Source organism: Mytilus edulis, chromosome 5 (assembly GCF_963676685.1).
Source record: "Mytilus edulis chromosome 5, xbMytEdul2.2, whole genome shotgun sequence".
NCBI classification, from domain to species: Eukaryota; Metazoa; Mollusca; class Bivalvia; order Mytilida; family Mytilidae; genus Mytilus; species Mytilus edulis.
In genome coordinates, this window is record NC_092348.1 from 28,541,935 (window position 1) to 28,565,445 (window position 23,511).

Consider the following 23,511-nt stretch of genomic DNA (forward strand, 5'->3'; position numbering starts at 1 on the left):
GTATTAGTCATCCAATTCGGGATAGTAGCCGTAAAACTTATGTTGTGCTGATTTCAGTCGAGATTTCGCATAACTCAATATAGGTTGCACTTTGTAAATACAGCTGTTTCACAAAACCACGCCTCGTTTGAGGAGATATATAATATTCATAGATTTTCGTTTTGTTTACGTACTGGTTCTCGGATATGATCACTATGTTTCATCTCATAGTAACATAACTTGGGAATATTACGAGTTGCCAACATGGTTGCGACGAATTTTGAATTCTGACGAAAACTGAAGTGAAGTGAGTGGTAGTACAGAATTTTAGTATAAGTTTACATTCTTCGAAGTTTGGGGCATATTTACTTTCTAATATAATGTACGATTCTTTTACGAAACTTGATAGTTAAAGTGGAACAGTTTAAGCCGTAAGGGGCTCCTATGGGAAATTTCATTTACTGTAATTTAGGAAGTGCAAACTTCAATAGGTTTCGGATGAAAAGCACACATCTGTCATTTAGAAGTCCATATAATGTGATTATGCACGAGCGTAGCATATCAATTACGTTATTTGTGACTGTGTTACTGAATTGTGTCTTTCTCATCAACAGTTATTCTTATTCTTTGTGTGATTATATTTCAGATCATTTAAGACTTTCAAAATTACACTTAAAAAGGCTGAAGAAATGGCGAAAACTGGCAATTGAAAACAAAGAAAAAGTAAGATAATTTTGTTGCTTCTAAAATTGATCAGTAATATATATAAAACATGGTTCTAAAAAAGGAAAATAATCTGAATCAACGTTTTCTTGTTTAACGACATTCATTCATTCGACTTTAACTCTATTTAAATACACAATACATTTCCGTTAGAAATATCGTGTACCTCACCTTGTAGGCTACAATTCTAATGAGAGATAACAGACGACAAAAGAAAGTATTTAAACTCATTTCTATTTAGAAAAAATCCAGTTCCTGCAAAAACAATAACTAAAACAAAGAAGAAAGATACCAGAGGTGCATACAAATTCATAAGTCGAAAATTAACTGACAATGTCATTGGTAAAAAAGAAAAAGACAAACAGACAAACAAACTATATCGTGGTCTGATTGAGTGCATGTTAACTTGTTATAGACAGCAGAAGATGGTGGTGAAAGTTCAACTGAAATTACACTTACGTATATGTATTGGCCTTTTGCACTTCGCTTTATTTGTCTAGCAGGTAATGACGTCATGTTTCATTATTTGCCATCTTTTTTCAGTTCTATGTTTTGAATTAAAAGATACAGACTATAACACATAGTAAAATAAATGAATCTGACCAGACAATATTGTACTAAGAATACACTCTAAATGAACAATGTTTATAAACGGGAAAAAAATTACACGGACAAATGTACTATACAAAAACAGCAATGACCGAAGAACTTCAACTCATGACCAAACAAATGTGAAAAGTAAAATAGTAAAAAAACGAACTCCAAGGAAATTTTAAACCAGATAGTGCTTTATCAAATGGCAAAATCAAAGCTCAAACACACCAAACGAATGAAAAACATTTGTTAAACTCCCGACATGGCACATCATTACCCTTATTAGAAGCAGGGGAACAAAAAATATGAATGTATTCTTATTAAATAAACAATCGATATAATTGAGTTACAGAATTATTTTTTTTTATGACTATATATATTAAAGGAGTTAAATTCCATGATACAATTCTAAATATGTAGGAAAATGAAACGATGAAAACCATTAAAATTCTATCCACATAAATCCGAACATCACAAAATAGTCAATTTCACTATGTTTCTCCAACCGGTTTCACCCTTAGACTTGCAAATTAATAACATATATAATGTTTTGTAACAGCCAACATTTGCTGGGTCGACTAAACTAACAGCAGGCGCCTATAGATTATTCCAAGACAACCAAGTTCTAGACAATGAAAGTGACGATATAAAAGAAGAGGACGATGATGACAGTATATTCAGTGACCTATCTGATGAAGATGAAGATCAAGATCAAAATGCTTTTGGAGATTTGGGTTCTGGTTTCAAACAACTCAGCAAGGGGATGGGAAATGTATTTAGCAATGTGATAGGACCAATAGGAACGACAGCTGCAGAACCAGGAAAAGGTAAAGTTTCGTAATTTAAATCGCCATTTTATGTGTGACTATTTTCACATTATGTTGTTGTTATTGTTATTAGGAATCCTGACTATCAATTTTAATTATCAAACGGTTTTTCTTTTCCCGCACACTTTTAATTTTAAAACGAAAAATGGTTTTTCATCTTCTTATTGATTGAAAATTTTGTAGGTTTCTAATTAAATAGTTTAACACAATTGCTTACTCTATTTGAGGAGATACTTCAGGTGCTGTTTGATTTTAGTGAGGTTCGTTTTGTTTTAGTATTCAGTCACTAACTGGCGTCTTTGAAAGGGAAAGATCAAATGTTTGGTCTACAGCTTGATAATGTTGAGGTTAAGCGAGTAAGTTTTTTTTTTGCATCAGTCGTTCAGCTTATTCCTGTTTACCGATAGTATGAAATTTTACACCAGTTGTCCATGGAAAATTGCCGTTTGTATAGAGTTCGAGATTGCATGTTAGTTAAGTAAACGCGTCATTGTTTTTGAAATCCTGTGGTGTGTGTCGTTTTTGTATATTTTCGTTGTTGTTCTGCGGTTGGCATGTTGTGCCGACTATTTTATTTGTTGTTTGTGCGTTTTTCTGTTATAAATGCTCTTGCGTGGGTTTTTGTTGTATTTTTGTCACGTCATGGTTTACATTACTTTTTACAATGTCATAAAGCGGACGGTTTGGCATGCCATTAAACCAGGTTCAACCCACCATTTTTTTTTCTTGAAATGTCCTGTACCAAGTCAGGAATATGGCAGTTGTTATTAAACAGTTCGTTTCTATGTGTTGGCGTTTGCTTTTGTTGTACTTTGGTGTTCCTGTAGTGTTGTTCCTTTGATTTCATCATTTAATTAATATGTTTCCCTCGGATTTGTTTTCTCTGAATCGATTTATGACTTTTGAACACCAGTATACTACTGATGCCTTATTTTCGTCTCATTATTCTTGGCTCTTATCAATGGAAATGACTTAATATTTGTTCTGCAACTTGATAGTTGAGTTGTAGCTTGTCTGGAAATGTTACCAGCCATGTAACCACTTCTTTTTTTAACGGTAGTTTGAAATATTACAACACTCAATGAACAATAAAGAACATGTTTGTCACACTTTTCCTGGTTCGTATATCGAGTTACGAAAATGTACTTTATTATAGAAAAAAAATCGTAATTGGATGCTATTGTTTATGTATATGTCTTAGTAGATCCTATTATTTTAGCTCTTGAGGAATTCGGTTCTGATGGTCGATTTTATTTTCATAGCTACTGCCTTGTCCACGAGTGAACGCTGATTGTCGAGCTTTATAAGTGTTTTCTGTTTCAATTTCAAAGTATGCTTAATTTCTCTTTTATTCATACTTCAGTTAGATACCAGAAAAAGTCATATCACAAAAATACTGAATTAGAAAAAAGTCAAATCACAAAAATACTGAACTCCTAGGAAAAATTAAAACGGAAAGTTCCTAATTAAAAGCTCCAACAAATCAAACGAATGGATAACAACTGTCATATTTCTGAATTGGTACGGGCATTTTCTTATGTAGAAAATTTTGATTTAAACCTGCTTTAATAGCTAGCTAAACCTCTCACTTGTATGACAGTCGCATCAAAAACTACCATTCGATGTCACAATATTGATTTAATGTTTCAGATGGTGAAAATAGAGCTAAGGGTTTGGTTCCCTTGGTGAGCGGCATGACAGGCATGATTGGCAAGAACTTGATGTACGAACCTTACAAAGCTACGCGCGATGCGGTAAGATCTTTTAGTTTTTTTTTTGTGCAAAGATGTATAAAAAGAAAATATACAAATGTTTTTTAAAAAGTCGAACATAATTATTTTCTAAAATCGAACAAAAAATATGTCGGTAAAAACGAGTAAATGCTTAATATATCAGTTACTAAAAATACTACCAAATTACTTTTATATTCATTATCTGTGATATAGACAAAGCAAATTCAATGGGATAAATTTGGAATTCAAATGTAAATGTGTAATATAACGAACCGGTTGTGTTAAAAAAAATACAGGACCAAAACAAATCAATAAAAAAGCGAAGCAAAATCAACACCTTATAACAAGGCAAGACTTTTATTAATTTTTAAGCTCGAAGAGTGGATTCAAGAAAATAGAGGAGCAATTGAAAGTAAGGATATCCAGACAAGAGAAAAACAATTAGAAATAATAAAACAAATAGTATCAATGTACGAAGAAGAAAAAGAAGATGAAGATGAAGAGATAACAAAAACTAGAAACATAAAAATAATGGAACTTATAACAGAAACCGAGAAACTAGGTGAATTGCCGAAAGAAGTCCAAGCTAAATCCGTAAGTTATTTTAGTGTTGGAAACTAGGAGTAAAGCACTACACATTTCATCGATGTAAGATCCTGTAACACAAATTGTCTTCTGCTTTTTAGAGGAGAATAAAGCAAGATAACTTCATCATTTTTTTTAATCATTTCTGCAGTGTGTAAATGTTACGTTAGATCCTAAAGAGATGATTTAACTCAGTCGAAATGATTGCTGATAAAACTAAGATTAATAATTTAGAAAGAGGTCTTGTGGAGCACTTGAACGAATCAGCAATACAATGTTGTTACACTTATGTAATGTCGGTGTCCAATACAGTAAGGAGAAATCCAGTTCTTTATCTTTGGCTGAAAATAGAACAAACATATGAATATTCAGGATTTCCTTCTTGTAAGTGTTGTTGAGATATATGTTGAGTTTCCAAGTGATCGTTACTTTTGCAACTACGAAATGTCTTTTTTTAACAAATATCTGCATTTTTCATTAGAACAGTAAATAAGCACTGAATGAAGTGACTCGATGATTATTGGCAAGCCACATTTTTGCGATTTTTTTTTTATAATATTTTTTATAGTTCAAAGTATTCTAATTTTATTCTGTAGTCCGAATTTTATCAAGAAGCTGACCACACACAAATGCTCGAGGGGATGACCGATATACTTACTAGTACGATGGAGACCATGTTTAAAGGCATAGGAGAATCAATGTCAGGATTGGAAAAATCTATGTCAGGAGGAGAGGGAGAAGAAGGATCTGGAGACGCATGCACTATTCTGTAAACATATACAGATTTTAAACTTTTCATTATATATACAGTATTTTTTAATATCATCAATGAAAAATTATTTGTGTTTTAAGAAGATAGCATTATTAGAAATAACATTTTTTTAACCATTTTGTAGTTTTAAAAAAAAAACATGTAATAACAAAAAATTATTGTGTATAATTCGGAGTTTAGTATGACATCCGTTATCATTGAACTAGTAACATATTTGTTCAGGGGCTAGCTGAAGGACTCCTCCAGGTTAGAGAGTTTCTCGCTGCATTGAAGACCCATAGGTGGACTTCGGTTGTTGTCTGCTCTGTGGTCGGCTTGTTGCCTCTTTGACACAGTTTCGTGGATAATAATTTTCTAGTTTTGCCAAAGTCTTCATACATACCATTAACTTGTGCGGTTTGCCTCTACCAAAATATTCACAGGAGAGTATATACCACAGGATTCTGTACACAAAAGAGTTTATGGTTTAACGATAAACATATATAGAAATGAAGAGTGAAGTAAAGTTATCACCCTTTTTGAAATATTTATCATCACGATGTTATAGGATCCTATTCACATATTGCCATCTTACATTAGACAATTATCGTTGCGCATGTCTGAAAACTATTACAATTGTTTTCCTGATCTGCATACTATCATTTTTTATAAACTTACATATAAAGAAGCATACATAATTAGAGTGTAAATGTATGTTCTTGTCGACAAAAAATATTATTTTTATAACTTTTTTTCGCTTATCTTTAATTGTTTTTCGTTAGTCTGTCTTTTGCTAGTTTTTTCTTTCTTTATTTTTTTAAGGGGGGGGGGTCACATTTTGTGAACATGAGAAAGAAGATGTGGTATGATTGCCAATGTGACAACATATTCACATATTGTCATCTTATATTAGATTAATATCGTTGCGTAAGTGTGAAGACTATTACAAGTGTTTCCTGATCTGCACAGTATCACCCATTGTAGACGACCCGGTACATATTAGATTTTTGCTGGTTGGTCTTTTTTTTATGAATTTATATATTTATAGAAAAATATATATTTGATATAAAAATGTATGTTTTTTGTCGATAATAAAAAGTATCTTTATACCTATTTTTCGTTTATTTTTCTCTTTTGTCATTAGTTTGGCTTTGTTTGTTTGTTTGTTTGTTTGTTTGTTTTTTTGTTTGTTTTTTTGTTTGTTTGTTTTTTGGTATATTGTTTTACGTTTTGTCAGGTTGACAAAGATCACGTGTAGAGCTGATTAAACAGTATAGGTTTTACTCATTATGGGAGGCCATACGGTGACCTATAGCTGCTTATTACGCGACATTTGGACTATGTTGGATGGTTGTCTCATTGGCAATCAAACCACATCAGATTCGCCTTAATTAACATTAACCTCCTTTTAGACAATTCGTTCCGCCCCAACAAAGTTGTGGTTTATCAAAGATAAATGCATTATTACCTACATACTCGAATGGTATGTCATCTTAAAGTGAATATGAAGCGATTGTTTTCTTTCTAAAAACAGACGCTTGGTGACCTCTCTTTACAGCCAGTATTACGGGGCGCCGAATGGGACTCTTGTGGTTTTGTACTCAAAATTCAAAAAGTGACTTTTGTTCAACAAAAATAAGTTCAGTTTAACAAAATTTGTATCATACTACAAATTTAAAATTTTGTCATACAAAATTATCTATCAGCGGACAAAAGTCACTTTTGTCATGACAAAATTCATTTTTGTTACACAGACTTGAATTTTGTTACCTAATTTGAAAATTGGGCGACAAAAGTCAATTTTGTATTCAAATTAGTTTAGTTTGGTTTCTGTGAACTAATTTGCATACAAAATCGACTTTTGTTACACAAAATTGACAAAAATGAATTTTGTCTCAACAAAATTGACAAAATTGACTTTTGTCTCAACAAAATTGACAAAATTGAATTTTGTCTCATCAAAATTGACAAAATTGACAAAATTGACTTTTGTCTCAACAAAATTACAAAATTGATTTTTGTCTCACGAAAGTCAATTTTGTCTCACGAAAGTCAATTTTGTCTCACGAAAGTCAATTTTGTCGTCACAAAAATGAATTTTGTCGTCACAAAAGTGACTTTTGTCTCAACAAAATTAACAAAATTGACTTTTGTCTCAACAAAATTAACAAAATTGACTTTTGTCTCAACAAAATTGATTTTTGTCTCAACAAAATTGACAAAATTGATTTTTGTCTCAACAAAATTGACAGAATTGACTTTTGTCTCAACAAAATTAACAAAATTGACTTTTGTCTCAACAAAATTGACAAAATTGAATTTTGTCTCACAAAATTGAATTTTGTCTCACAAAAGTCAATTTTGTCTCACAGAAGTCAATTTTGTCTCACAAAAGTTAATTTTGTCTCACAAAAGTCAATTTTGTCTCACAAAATTGAATCTTACCTCACACAATTGACTTTTGTGATTTAATTTCCATATCAGGTAACAAAAGTCAATTTTGTATGCAAATTGTTAATATGTTTATATTTGCATACCTTTTAGACAAAATTGACTTTTGTCCAATCTAATTAAAATTAAATCCTTTAATTGCTCCTGTTCTGATATGTCGCGCATCAAGGCTTGATGCGCGACATATCAGAACAGGAGCAATTAAAGGATTTAATTTTAATTAGATTGACTTTTGTCATGACAAATATGAATTTTGTCTACACAAATGAATTTTGTCATCACAAAATTGAAGTTCTCACAAAACAAGTATGTAGCACATAGTTTTGTAAGACAAAAATGATTTTGTTATGACAGAATTGAATTTTGTACAAAACCACAAGAGTCCCATTCGGCGCCCCGTAAGTATTACCATAAACTTCCATTTTATGTATCAATCTAACTTGGTAAACTTTAACAAAGTCTTTTGGTAAAATCGCAACAAATGAACACCTACCTAACGTCTTTCTTTCCTAGCGAGTTAAAAATGTAACATTAAAAATCAATGAATTAAAAACAAACAAGAAGGGCGAAAGATACCAGATGGACACTGAAACTCATAAATCGAAAATAAACTGAAAACGTCATAGCAAAAAAATAAAAAGACAAATTGACAAACAACAGAACGCAAAACACAACATAAAAAACTAAAGACTTAGCAACACAAACCCCACAAAAAAAAAAAATAAGTAAGCTCAGGTGCTCCGTATGGGTAACCAGACCCATATGTGGCACCCGTCGTATTGTTCATGTTAGTACAACTAGGTAACAAGTCTTATTCAGTAGGTCACATTCGTGAAAAGGGGACGGGATTATAGTAACGACATAAGGAATATGTCCGCCAATCATATGTAGCACCCGTCGTATTGCTCATGTAAGTACAACTAGGTAACAAGTCTAATTCAGTAGGTCACATTCGTGAAAAGGGGACGGAATTATATTAGCGACATAAGGAATATATCCGCCAATCATCGGTGAAACAGATATTTCATAACGGTTAAACAACTCGTGATGGCGTCCGTAAAATTAAGGATTTTAAATTCACCATTTTGAAACTCTTGGTTTAATAGCTTTCTGGTGAGTAGTAACCCTCTATCAAGAATATCATAATAGGAAATACAAGCCCGTGAATGTCGTTTCTATAGGAAGAGGTAATATACTCCGTAAGCAGGCGCTGCTTGAATGCTGCTACATAGAAATGGAAAGTTCACTATTCGAAAGTTTAAATCATCTCTTTTGTCGTAAAGTTATGTTTTTAATTACCGACGTTCATTGTCAAGTTCTAGGTGTAGGTCGAGATATGACTCAGGCTTAACTGTATCTGTCGACTCCTTTATTTCAAGTTCGATAGGATAGATGCGCTCAACAAAATAACCAAATTTTAATTATTTATCAAGAGAACATCATCCATATAGCGGAAAATAAATTTAAAGTATGCTTCTTTTCTTACTTCCTTAAATGTTGCTGTATGGAGTCGGCATCATAAGAATATAGGAACAGGTCGATAAAAAGAGGTACACAGTTGGTTCCAATGCAGAGGTTCCAATGGGAATAACACGTCCTCTATACGTAACAAATATGTAATCAATCAAGAAATCAAGCATCCGGGTAATGTCAGTTTCAGAGGGTTTTTTGTTTGAATCATAGAGTTTTTATAACGAAGAAGAATGTATCTCTCCCGGAATCAGACTACTGTATTTTTTTGTTGAATGCGTCATCAACATTCAGAAAGAGTTCTCCTAAACTGGAGATGATGTGTCAAGATAATGCCGCTATGTTCAAAAAAAATTCTATGAATAAATTCTATAGATGTGTGATGAGGTTCTAAGTAAAGAGATTTATGTCCAACAGTTCAAGCTGTTCTTACGAAAGTTGTATACACCAAGCATGCACATGCAGTAACTGTCCACTCTGAAAATAGTACCTCAATAACACAACAAGATGAGGTATGTGAATTTTAAGTAAATGATTCAAAGAATATTGAAAAACAAATCAAATAAAGATTGATGATGAGTCTCCCAGTATTTTTGCCACTAAACCCCAGGTTTTTGCCACTTCTTAGTATTTTGGCCGCTTAACTCTGTATATTTGCCAAAATTGGTAATCTTTCCGATTAAGACCTAAAAAGTTTAAACCTGATTTCTACTGAACAAGATTTTGTGATAAAAAAAATACTTGAATAGTTGGTATATCCCAGCAATCACGTCATTTTACGAAGCTTGCTATTGTAAAGCCTCTCTTATAATTATCGATATTATAATTTATATATTATATCATCAAACCTTCCCTGACCGTCTCCTATAAGCTCAAGTAACAATATATACAATAACATTGTGTACTAGAGAAAAAGAAAAAAATATCTTTGTAAGCGTGCTGACGGATAATTCAACAGTTACACAATTTAAAAAATGCTATTGAAAAATAATTTGTATAGTATTTTGATAATATCTAAAAAAAACTTTTGACAGTCTTTCAATAAAGAATTGGTTGTCAGTCAACTTTTCAGTATTTTGAAGATTTGATTAACTATTGACCAAATACATATTTTTCAGCATTTTCCCATTTCCATTCTCAAATATATTTTTAAGAAGAAAATCTCAACAAAAATTTGCCTAAGTCAAGAGAAGATGTTCACACTCTCTCTGAAGGTTATCCGTACGGACATCAAAAATATAAAAAAATGAAGTAATAAAAACCAAATATTACAAAAGCGCAAATGTCTTTTTTTAAAGCGCAAAAGTCCTATGACTTGAAGCGCTAGTGTCCAAAAAACAAAGCGCAAATGTCCTATGAAAAGCGCAAACATCCCTCGCCGTTTCCAGCATTCCTATGAATTCGTCAGTGTTTTACTGTCTCCCAAGTTACTTGATGGTACTGAAATTAAGGGCTTATGTTTTGTCAAAACTACTACTTTTTATGTTATGGCACTCGTCTCAGATGTTGTTTTCTCTATATACTTGTGTTATATTAAGGTATATAGAAATTTGTTTCTAAGACGAGTGCCTGTTGTTATATTGTAAGTATATTTAAACTTATTTTTAAGCTTTATAGCTGAATTTACTTTCTTTTTAGGGAGAGCTAAAAAAAAACTGCCCTACAGTTTACATAACTATATATAAATCTGCTTTTGGTATGCCAGTGAAAAAAGTATTGCAACACTTCCATTGAAAACAATGTAATCACATGATTATAGAATGTTTTTAATTTGGGTATTACCAGATACTTTGAATTCGTTTATGTTTCAAAATTGAATTCATGGTATTGATTTACTTTGCATCCAATATTAATGCTACATGGATAGGACATAATAGCTGCACGGAAATAGTTTTTCTCGCTTTTCACAAAAATGCAAATTTTGCAGGACTAATTTTTCCAAAAAATTAGTTCTGCAATAAACTCAATTTTTTTATGCATTAAACTCATTCAGAACTGTTTTGAAATGCTCGGTTTAACTGTATCAGATGTTTAGTTTGCTGTAAAAATTACTTTTATAAAATATGGATAAAAAAGACAAAACGAAGCTTGATCGAATAACTTTTGCAGTACAGCTCTAATGATGCGTCTCTCTAGTCTTAAGTTTGCCTGAAATGTAAGTCAATAACACAAATTCAATTTCAAACCATAAACGGGTTAAAAGAATTTGGTAAAACGCAAATTATAGACATTCTACAATCATGTCATTTTACATTGTTTTCAAAGAGGGGGGCAAGGGGGGTCCCAATAACAGCAAAACAGCAAATTGATTTGGCTTATAACAGATAACAAGGAATTAAAATGGACAAAAACAGATAACAGTAAATGAAATATTAAAATAAGTCGGGTCATTGACAGATCCAGTATTTCTTATTACGGGTATAATCCTTTGTAATGAATTCCATTTTCTATGAACAAGTTCTTAAAATTATGTATCTAGAATGTGTTTACTACTCAGTATATTTTTATACGTTCGTTTACGGGACGTATTATGGAATACTGTTGTCCGTCTGTCGTCAACATGTCAAACATTAACTCCAACACTCTTAAACCAATGTGCATAAAACTTTGGAAAAATGTTTATATCTATTGACGTGAGCTCCCCTTCGTTTTTTTTTTATTATTTATTTTTTATAAATCTCAGATTTAAAGTTTTTGAGTAATGGGGTTTTATTTAATAAAAATGTTTAGTTTTTTTTCAGTTTTCTGATAATATCTCAAAAATCATTTCACAAATTTGCACGGAATTTTGGTGAATAGTTTATATCTATTTACATGAGCTCCCTTTCAATTTTTATAAATTTTAGATTTTACGTTATAGCTATTGTTGTAAGCGCCCTTTCTATTTTCATTAATTTTAGATTTTATGTTATTGAGTTGAGGGGTTCTATTCATAAAAAAAAAGGTGGTATTTTCCAGTTTTCGGACAATAACTAAAAAAAATTTCAGCAGTTCTCATGAAACTTTGGTGTATTGTTTATATATATTGACTGAAGCTCTCTTTAAATTTTTATAAATATCTGATATGACATATGGAAGTTATCGAATATTTCAAAAGGGGCAACGGGCGTAGCATGCGCTCATGGCGTAGCTGTTTATTTGTTATAGAGCACTTTTTTCAGCATTTATTTTTAAACAGTTATAGAAACTCACACATGCTTATAATTTAAATAGTGTGTAATAAAATTGAGAATGGAAATGAGGAATATGTCAAAGAGAAAAAAATTATATCTAGTAAAAATTCAAGGGCAGTTATGGTATCATATCAGGTCAAATTGACATATAGTTCTTGTGTTTATTGCTACTAAAAAAAATACCTAAAAGAGTTTGAAAATATATATTCGCATTCTGACTTTTTTTAAATGCCCATTTAATGAGGTGTGTGAATTTTTCTTAATAAGACTATGAGGCAAAGTGGTATATAGGGTAGAAAAATCAAAAGCACCAATGATAAGCATGCAATTTATTAAGAACCTCGAACCAATTTTTTACACTCCAAAAGTAATTTATTCCACTATTTTCATAGGCTCAATTTGAACAATTTTTTATCAGGCTTTTGATTGCACCAAGTGTACTAGCAAGTAGAATACATAGTTTAGTAGGGGAACAATAGCTTGAAGACAAAACAAATCTTTGTTTGTAATGAGCTATGTGCAGCTTCGGAACCCAGTACATGGTTGGAACTTTCATTGTACAATGTGTTTGGTTCTGCTTGAAAAGAATCACAGAGCTGAGTCAATGTACCATATTGAATAAAAGGTTAACTGTTTGTAAGGACCTAGTCCTTAATTTAGATTCTTGTCAGATATTCCTGGCCATATGTTTTCCTTTTTGTCATATTAAGAATTGTTCTGATTTAATTTGTTGGTACGGAAAATAAGGAACATTATCCTCATACAAAAAAAATAAGATAATTCTAAATACATGTTCCAAAAAATGGAATTTGTTACAAAAGATAATCTTAAGATATATTGGAATTGTCCTGGACCTCACTTCTGTGATGGGTATATGTTAATGGAATCCTTCTCCGAATACGGGACCAACTTGTTAGTAGTGGTAGACCCCAATGTCCAATGATCTTCAATTTCTACCGAAAATTTGCTGTAAAAAATGCTAACATTCCAATTTTCAATAACAGTTAACAGCAAATCCATTATCACAATAACAGATAACAAAAAAAAACTAAAAGCCCAATAACAGCTAACAAAGAATATGTGACAATATGGTGGGCTTAAAATATATATTATATATATATATTTATATTAATATTTATGATTATATATTCTCAAAATGTTTATTAAATTGAATAAAATAAATACAGTAAAATATCTATTAAGAAAAACATGACCTTGTAAAAGGTTGTTCAATTGAGCACTGGGTTGCACATGTTGCATATATATAACATGTTAACATGCAGACCAAGTAGTGACATGTAGCAATTAGTTAAAACACGGGAAATATGTGTATTCTTTGACCATTAATCTCCAGATTGGTCAAAACATGTCAATTAAAGTCAACTTAAGAGATATTCATCCCTGTATCTTTTGATTTAAGACTATAATTGTCAAATTAATAGAAACCTTGACACTGTTTATATTCTGTATATATACTGATGTATTTTACTGTATAGGGGAGACCGTCCGTTATGGACACTGGTCCTGACCGGCTTTAATAAACAACTATTCCAAATAACCATGTGTTGTGTTACATGTGGTTATTTTTGGTTAACCGTGACCAAAGGATATTAAGGTAAAGTGACTTTTTATTTGATACTCTTTATTTAATTTCTCAAAATGGCTAGACAAGAATTCAATGTAGGGTCTGTTTTTCAAAATTTAGTAACAAAAGTTCAAAGTCTTACTCAAAGGGTGTTACAAAAAGGCATTAATTCGATTGGAAGCTTTGATTGTTCAATATCAAAAAAAAAATTAGGATTAGGTGCATCAGATGTGAGCACAATTGTTCATGTTCAAGATGATGACGTGGATTAACTCATTAAAAAAAAAGTTTTATTAAATAAAGTTATTTTTTAAGCGAAAATGTAGATATTTATTTTTTTATGAATCAATGGTGAAGGTTTAATTTTTTTAATTGATATTTTTTTTATGTTATCATTATCATAAGGGTGAAGGTACTTATAATAGGTATTTGATTGTTTTAGTCAATATAAAAGACTGGCAACTTTGTAAGGTATTTATTTGATAGTATAAGTCAATATATAAGATTTGCGTATATATTGTAATGACATAATGAGAAGTTTTTATATGCTGTTTTTTAAAAGACAGAATAGATATTTAAATAAGAAAAAAACAACACTTGAATATTAATATTTAAGAATTAAATAACAATAGGTAAAAATATTTTAAAGATGTTGGTTATATTTTAAAGTATTTAACTGCGTGAATAATGATAACATTAAAACATTTAATATATCTTGATTTCGAATATAATAATTTCATTTTTGATTCATATTTGAGCTGTTTTTTGAAGAGACAATCTGTAATTCTAGAATATACGCGCCTATATACATTGGTATAAGAAAGTTTCATAAGAACACTTTTGGCGACGGATTTAAGGGTATTTCTGCGATGTTATAATCATATAGTTGTTTAAATATGGTTGACGCAGTTGGGTAAGTGCGTAAGCACATTTGTTTAGAGAAACAAAATATTCTATGGTATTTAGAATCCAAACCTTTATTTTTGCACAGTTATTGTGGTATTTTTAAAGAATGGCAGACCTATCTTAAAGGATAGCACACGAATGATCAAAATTGATACAATTGTTTAAGTCCACCCTTAAGGAAATGTAGGGTTTTATAAGTTTTAAAAGTATTTAGCGATAGATGAAATATAAGATTAATTATAGAGTACATAAATCTATACTAAGGGTTGAAAATGGAAATGTTTTCATAATAAAACAATTTAGGACTTAAAATATGGAAATAAGTATCATATGATTAATCGTTATAAACAATTATAACGCGATACATCTTCCGCAAATATTTTAATGTGACCCTGATTGAATTAAAAGAAAAATAGCAACCCAAGAAAAAAATGAGAAAAAGAGGAGCATTATAAGGTCATATATATAATTTCCGGTTTAAGTGATATGACAAATGATAATAGTTCTGATAGATATAATTTAGAAAGTAGCCAAGACATGCCTGTTGATAAAATCAAAATACCGAAAGAAATATAAACGAAAATTCATAAGTCTGAAAGAAAGACCAATTAATGTTAAACTTTCTCTCAAACATTTCTTGTTATCTTTATAAAATGCACGACTAAAACGACGTAGTCATATAGGCTTTGTGATGTTTGTTTTTAAATAAATATATGTGTATATAAAATAATTTTGTTTTGATTAATCATTCTAATTTTCGCTTCAGATTGATCGCTGAAAAATTGTTGATTGTTTAGAAATCCTATAAATATCAGTAATCTCTGAATCACAGCTTTGTTTATGAAAAAGGAAGGAAAGTGTTGGTTGAATGTCAAACCTTATTTAAATAATTTTTCAGTCCTAACTAGAGAAAAGTTTATCTTATTAGTTTATTGTTTTGTATTTGAGTTTATTTTTATTTTTTTTTCTTATTTAAAATAGATAACATATCGATAATTTATTTTTTTCAAGTTAAAGCAGTTAGAACTTGAGGACGACTTTGAACTATCAAATTTAGTAAATGTATTAATTCATTTTGTTGCTATATTTATAGGTATTATTCAAATAGTCGCACGATACCTTGGTGGCGATCAAATGGTGTCAACTAATGTTGAGGGCGATGGTACTGCCTCCAGAGATGTTAAAATAGCTTATGCACCATTACTAGAACCAGCCACTAAGAACCATTATCCAGTATTGGATATTGGCTTTGATCATTGGACACAACGCAGACGTTTAGATGTACATAAAACTATACGATCACATAACTTATATTGGTAGAGGGAATCGTTCTACAGCATCACAGGTAGATTTGCCTGTAATGTTTCAGCCTGTGATAACTGAGCAACCTAGTCAGGGACTCTGAATTAACAGAGTAGGTAAGCTAGGTCAGTTAGGAGTAAATCAACGACAGATGGTGGATCACATGCAGGTTGGATTTTCAACGACGGATGGTGGATCACATGCAGGTTGGAGTTTTCAACGATGGATGGTGGATCACATGCAGGTTGGATTTTCAACGACGGATGGTGGATCACATGCAGGTTGGAGTTTTCGACGACGGATGGTGGATCACATGCAGGTTGGAGTTTTCAACGATGGATGGTGGATCACATGCAGGTCGGAGTAATTGCAGTACTTCTAAATGATGGGAATTGGCGTTGCAGATAAACAAATGGATTGTTGGGGTTGACAACGACAATCAGAGGAGCAGTTCACTGGATTCGGGGTTATGAAGACGGTCCACAGTTGATGGTTGAGCCTTTTTCTAGAAATAAGAAGTTCCGATATTTGATGTTACGAACTTAGTTATTCACACAAGAATTGTATGAACTATACATTGCTGAACATTTAGATGTTGTTGAACTTTTGAAATGATTTTGTTTGTGAATATTTTTTTTGGTTGTTTTTAAGGATATTTGCAAGCATTCATATTGTCACCGATTTTAACTAAAATATAAAATTATATTTCTTAAGAAAGGGAGGAATGTGACAATATGATGGGCTTAAAATATATATATAAATATATATTATATATATTTATATTAATATTTATGATTATATATTCTCAAAATGTTTATTAAATTGAATAAAATAAATACAGGGGAATATCTATTAAGAAAAACATGACCTTGTAAAAGGTTGTTCAATTGAGCACTGGGTTGCATATATATAACATGTTTACATGCAGACCAGGTAGTGACATGTAGCAATTAGTTAAAACACGGGAAATATGTGTATTCTTTGACCATTAATCTCCAGATTGGTCAAAACATGTCAATTAAAGTCAACTTAAGAGATATTCATCCCTGTATCTTTTGATTTAAGACTATAATTGTCAAATTAATAGAAACCTTGACACTGTTTATATTCTGTATATATACTGATGTATTTTACTGTATAGGGGAGACCGTCCGTTATGGACACTGGTCCTGACCGGCTTTAATAAACAACTATTCCAAATAACCATGTGTTGTGTTACAAATAAGACAATAACAGCTAACAGCAAATATATTTTCAGAAAAACAGATAACAAAGAATTAAATTGCCCCATAACAGCATAACAGTTAAACCCCTTGCCCCCACCCCCCCCCCCCCCCCCCCTTTCAAAGGAAGTGTTTTATTTTTTTAGTATTTACATACTTTTTTAGTAATTGATTGCTTATCCCATACAGAGTGGCACTTGCCTCTGGGGGCTTGAATATGAATGTTTAGATATGAGGGTTTGGAAGGGGTTAAATGATTAAAGAATAATGCCCTTAAAAAATGAAAATTAGAGAATAACGGGCCAAAACAAATGAAGATAAGAGAAAAAAGGGGTTAATTTTTGGCAGTTTAGAGAAAAAAGGGTTAAATTTTTGAAGATTAGAGATAAAAGGGGTAAAAATTTAATGTTTACAGAATAACAGAACCCCCCCTTTTCCCCCATCCAGACCCTCAGATATGAGGCATATGATTTGCTTATGTTAGCATGCAACTGTGATTTTAATGTGTAATTTGTTAAACAACCTACTCAAGACATGTTTTAATCTGTTATAATGTATAAATATGTCGATTTTAAAATAAAATTTACGTCATTGCCGACTTACTTATTTTCGGTATTTAAATTCATTATGCTAAAAACGATCTGGAGATCCAGTTGAATATTGTTTATTAAAAGTCTCCATGATTAAGTATTGACACAATAACCTATAATCGATACCAACAGTTTCATCATGTCTGGTAAGTAAGAAATAATAATGTATTGAAATACTACATGGTCGTTTCAAAAAAATGTACTACATATCATAATTGACATTTTGACTTAGGGAATACACATACTGATAACATTACCATTTATTTATAACTTGAATGGGCACGGTTTTTAATTATTTGTTTTCGACCCGTTATAAGGTATTTATGTTGTAATTATCATGTTAAGTAAGGTAAAAAATGGGAAAATTGCAAAACTTGTGGCGCCAATTCTGTTCTGTTCTGTTCTGTTCTGTACAGGTATTCACCTCCGTTTAATCGGAGCACTCCACTTATCGGATGAGCAATTTAATTTACACACCGAGATTGCGGATATCTTTATATTTACATTCAAAATATGTACGACTAAAAGAAATATTTTAAAAGTCTTAAAATATTACGACGATAATAAGTTAAAAATATTATGTACACATCACAATTGCGGTAATAAGAATCAACACGATATCACGGTAAAAATGTATGCAGCTAATGTTCACCACTTGTATCACAATAAAAATGTACACAGCACAAGTTGCAAATACAATATCACGATAAGAAATGTACACAGAACTATTGCGGCAATAGCGTTCACCACTATATTATGATAAAAATGTTATTTACAGCTTATTTAATAAAACTATAAGTGCCCTGCCAAGGCTATCATTAAAAGTATAAATCACGCACTTCTTGATAGACTGATACAAGTTAGCTTGGCATCCCATGCAGACTGTACAGACTATATTGGATATTGCTCTTGATTTGAAGATATTATAGAGTGTACTAGTTAGCTTGGCATCCCATGCAGACAGTACACACCATATATTTACGATTTCGGTGTTATATTACTTGAAAACTTTAACAGTTAATCTAGAACATTTAGTAAGACTTATTTGCTATTTCAGTATTTAAATATATACTTTAGATTTATAAAAGTTAAAATCTAAAATAATTAGAGCCTTCATACATTTCTTTTACTTGATGTCACATAAAAGTTTTGTTCGCTTTATATGTAACTGGTAGCAAAGATCTTGTGTTTGCCTTTCTATATCCAGTAGCTTGTCCATTGGCTGATTATTCAGTATATTTGTCTTAGAACAATCCAGTATAATTTCCATCAGTATTTCATCATTACTGACGTCGATTGTACCACCCCCTTCTATCTCTCTTAGCTTGTTGACTAGCTTCGCCATGCATTTTTGTCGTACATCAACTAGCCTAGTACATTCCAGGAGAAAATGTTCAAGGGTTTCATCATTGTCCTTACATAGCTTACAGTCAGGCAGTACTATATTTTTACTGAATTTTGCTTTTATACTTTGAAGCATGTAGGTACCAGTTACTAGCTTACATTTCAATTCCGCTTTTTTTATGTCATATTGATTATTTCGAACACATTTCCAAATGTTATGCGGATTATTTACCGGATTATTTTGCAACGATAAATGTTTGAGTGTTGATTTTGTATTACATTCTTCTGTCCAAATTGAAGACCAGTAATCATTTATGGCTTTTTGAAGTTGTTTTTTCCAAATATATTTTGATGGAGGATTTTTCATAATTTCTTCTGCTGTTGGGAGTTGATATTTTTGTAAAATTTTGCTTATACGACAGATGAAGGAATTGTCAAATTCTGTGCTGATTTCTAGTTCCCATTCTAGGATTTGATGTTCTATTGAGCCATCTAGGCGAAAAATTGAGAGAAATAAGGCTAGCATGTTTTTGTCCAGTACCGATTCAATGGGTTCAGCTCCTATTTGTATATATACTGCTGCAGATGCTGTCCTATCTGATAGACATTGAAATTGTTTGAACATTTTCCTCTGTAACTTTTCTAGTTCAGATACATCCTTTTTCATGCATATTTGTACTTCGAGTCCATAAAGATAGCGGGGGACAACATATGTTTTCCAGATCTTTTTAAGTACCAGCGGTGACATTCCTAGGCCAGAACCTAGCAAGGCATATATAGTTTGCCGGCCAGTTTTTAGCCTTTCGTCCAAGTTGACTTTGCCATTTGTTGCCCTGGTGTTACCTAGATGCTTCAGCTTTTCTACTCTTTTTATTTCTTTTCCATTGAAGCTGTATGAATGCGTTTGTTGCTTTAATCCTTTAGATACGCACATTATCTCTGATTTGTCTGGATTAATTTTAACCATGTCTCTTTTAGTGTGGAAGTCTATAATATTGAGCATTGCCTGTAAATCTGACCGCTCACCCAGTAAGGCAATATCGTCCGCACATGTAGGAGAGCCTACTTGTATGTTGCCTATTTTTGCGCCTAGATTACTACTGGATATTGCATTGAGAATGGTATTATTGTATCGCTTGTATAGCAGAGATGATAATTTTGCTCCTTGACGAACCCCTTGCATGATATTGATACTTTCTGATGTTTCATTATTCCACTTGATTTTGAGAGACAGATCTTGATAGATGTTCCGTAGTAGGATCCACATATCTCCCTCAATTCCATCATGATAAAGCTTATTTAACATGATCTCATGACTCAGGGTGTCAAATGCCTTTTCTGCATCCAGTGCAACAAGTTCTAATAATATTTGAAGAAGACGATATATTAGAATAGTTTCAGTTGTAATAAAGGCTGCGAAGAGGCTTGATGCGCCTTCTGTAAACCCTCTCTGTAATGGATTTTGTGATGGTAGTAGCTCATATTCTAGCCTTCCTTTAACGATTGATTCAAAGATTTTAGAAAAGATACTTGTTACAACAATTCCCCTGTAATTTCCAGGTACGGTTTTATCCTTCTTCTTTTTAAGAACAGGTGTTAATAAACCATTTTTTAGATTTTTCGGAACATCCAAATCGGAGAAAATATCATTGATTATGCTTGCGATTTCTTCTGATAATTCATCTACAGCATATTTTTAATGTTCAGAACATATACCATTTTCGTCTGATGTTTTGCCAGTGCTTAGGTTCTTAATTGCACTTTTAACTTCTTCAGGTGTTGCTTGTTTAATTTCTTTTTTGGAATGTTGATTTTCAAAAATGATGTCATTTTGCAATTTAGCCAAGTGGAAGCGTTCCAGGTCAAAGATATTTTTGTCATGATTTGGTGTTCCGAGTTTTTCGAAATGTATTGTCCATGCTTTTAGAATACTTTCTCCTTCAAATTTCTCATTTCCAATGTAAAGAACGTCAGTATTTGATGAATGATTAGATCGTTGTTGCTTTATTAATTTATGGAATGTTTTGCTGTCTTTTTCTGAAGCTTGCATGATTTCATTTATGAACTTTTCCTTCTTTGATGCATGTGCCTGTCTCTGTAGTTGTCTCAGATGACGTTTTTTGTTTTTGAGAGCCAGCTTTTCTTGATCTGCATCCTGATTTTTGTTGGTTTTATCTATCCAGTTCCTATGTGCAGACTTTGCTTCTTTAGATGCTTGGCTAATTTTGCTATTCCATATGCCTTTCCCAACAGATTTTAGTTTTTTCAGCTTCCTGTAGCTCGGAATAGATTTTGTACCAGCTTTATGAAGTGTTAATTCCAGTTTTTGTATACGTGATTCTACGGTACCCGAGAATTTCTTTTCTCCAGATGTATTGTCTAGACTACTTTCAATAGTTGACTTGTAGAGGCTTTTGTCGCATTTTCTCCAGTTTGGCCTTGTATATATTTTGACAGGTCGTAGAGAACATCTTTTAACCTTTAGAGCCATATTTGCAGTGACTAGAGTATGATCAGAGGTATTTGTAGGATGCCTCATAGCTATTTTCACATTTGGATTTGATTGCTGTATAATTCTTTCATCAAACAAGAAATAGTCAATTTGTGAGGTATATTTGCCATTGTGATGAAAAAAGGTTGGCTTTATTGGATAACCATCTGGTATATGGAGATTGTTTATGTTTTTGAATTCTCCAAAGACAGTGTCCCGTTTCCTATATTGTCACGATGTAAAGACGCATTCATATCACCACATAAAATTATCTGGTATGTTTCTCTATACTTATCCATAATTTCGGAGATTTGATCTAATGTATCTTTATATTCAATGTCCCCACTACTCTGTGCAGATGGCATAATAGGAGCTAAGGCTCCGTGTTGAAGGCCGTACTTTAACCTATAATGGTTTACTTTTTAAATTGTTATTTGTATGGAGAGTTGTCTCATTGGCACTCACACCACATCTTCCTATATCTATTAATTAATCATGTTGCAATTGGACTGCTGTTTATTGTTATCACTTGAATACGAGAATTCCCATCCGGCATTATATTAACTGTGTTGTTTAGATCTTTCTGCCACAGAATTGCTGTTCCTCCGTAGCCACGGATAGATTTAAAGTCTATTAGTGGGTTTTCGTCATCCACTGATTTGATACTTGACGAGAATTTTTTATTTATTTCTATTGCTATATTTTTTTCCAAAGATAGCACCCAATGTTCTTGTATACATAGAATTTGCACTGTATCCAGGATTGAATTAAGATACAGGGTGTTGCCTTTTATATTTTGAATATTGATGGTTCCTATTATAAATTCATGTGGTTTATTGTCCAGTTTACTGATGAGGCTCTGCCTGCTCCTAAAAAAGGCTTGTTTGAGTTTATTTGTTCATTATTTAAGGCTGGTTCCGAAATACTTCTATGATGTAATGTACTTCTAGACGGTGGAATATCTGGCTTACATGTACTATGAGATGTGTCCATATCATGTTTTGTATATACATGTCCATCCCTTATTTGGGTGTTCGCCTGATTTGATTCTGGAGTTTGTACCAGATTTTGATGAGAATTTTGGTTTGGCTCCTGATTTTCTTGCACTTGATGGAGAGTTTGTTGTTTGTAAACTTGTTCACTGTTAGTGTTAGTGGTTTTCGCCAGTTTTTGATGATTTCTTTGTATTCTGGACCGTTTTTGTCCTTGTGTTTCGGTATTTACTCTTTGGCGAGGTGGTTGAACATTTTTAGGCCTTGTATCATAGCTTATGTGTGTTTTTTGTTGTTGCACATGAGGAGCATATGGGGCGAATACCAATCCCATAGGTGTTTGATAGGGTTGTGGTCTAGTCCACATTGGAGGTCTTGTATATTGTACACCAGGTATCTGTGGATTGTTTAGTGCCTGTTGAGGAAAGTTCTCATTCTGTGGTCTATCCTGTCCAATAGGTGCTTGGTATTGTGGTGGTTTAGTCCATATTGGAGGTCTTGTCCACTGTAGCCCAGGTGTATGTGGATGGTTTAGTGGTTGTTGAGTTTGTTGATTTGAGTTCCCATTCTGAAATCTTGGAAATGGAGTGAATTGAGTATTCATCTGTGGATATTGACTAGGTGGTTGTTGATTTCCACTTATGGTAGAGTTATGTTGATTACATTCATTTTCCATATGATGAAGTTTACATTTCAGCTCATTGATTTCTGTATTGTGTTTCATTTGAATGGATATGATGTTAAGTTGATGCTCAAACTCCAGTTTCATTTTATTAATTTGCCCTTCAAATT

At 32.2% G+C, this 23,511-nt stretch overlaps 2 protein-coding genes across 11 annotated transcripts in view; both read left to right on the top strand.

Moving 5' to 3' along the window:
• LOC139523376 (triadin-like) overlaps positions 1 to 6,305 on the top strand; it is a 49,756-nt gene extending 43,451 nt beyond the window's left edge. For all 10 annotated transcript variants that reach the window (XM_071317337.1, XM_071317341.1, XM_071317343.1 and 7 more), the window contains 5 exons: positions 626 to 702; positions 1,856 to 2,123; positions 3,774 to 3,877; positions 4,229 to 4,450; positions 5,038 to 6,305. In XM_071317337.1, coding sequence (XP_071173438.1) covers positions 626 to 702; positions 1,856 to 2,123; positions 3,774 to 3,877; positions 4,229 to 4,450; positions 5,038 to 5,214 — 848 coding nt within the window. In that variant the 3' untranslated portion in view covers positions 5,215 to 6,305. The remainder of the gene's footprint in view (positions 1 to 625; positions 703 to 1,855; positions 2,124 to 3,773; positions 3,878 to 4,228; positions 4,451 to 5,037) is intronic.
• Positions 6,306 to 17,898: 11,593 nt separating this feature from the next.
• LOC139523362 (uncharacterized) overlaps positions 17,899 to 23,511 on the top strand; it is a 29,929-nt gene continuing 24,316 nt past the window's right edge. Inside the window, exon 1 of the mRNA XM_071317274.1 lies at positions 17,899 to 18,038. Within this exon, the coding sequence (XP_071173375.1) occupies positions 18,032 to 18,038 (7 nt within the window). The 5' untranslated portion in view covers positions 17,899 to 18,031. The remainder of the gene's footprint in view (positions 18,039 to 23,511) is intronic.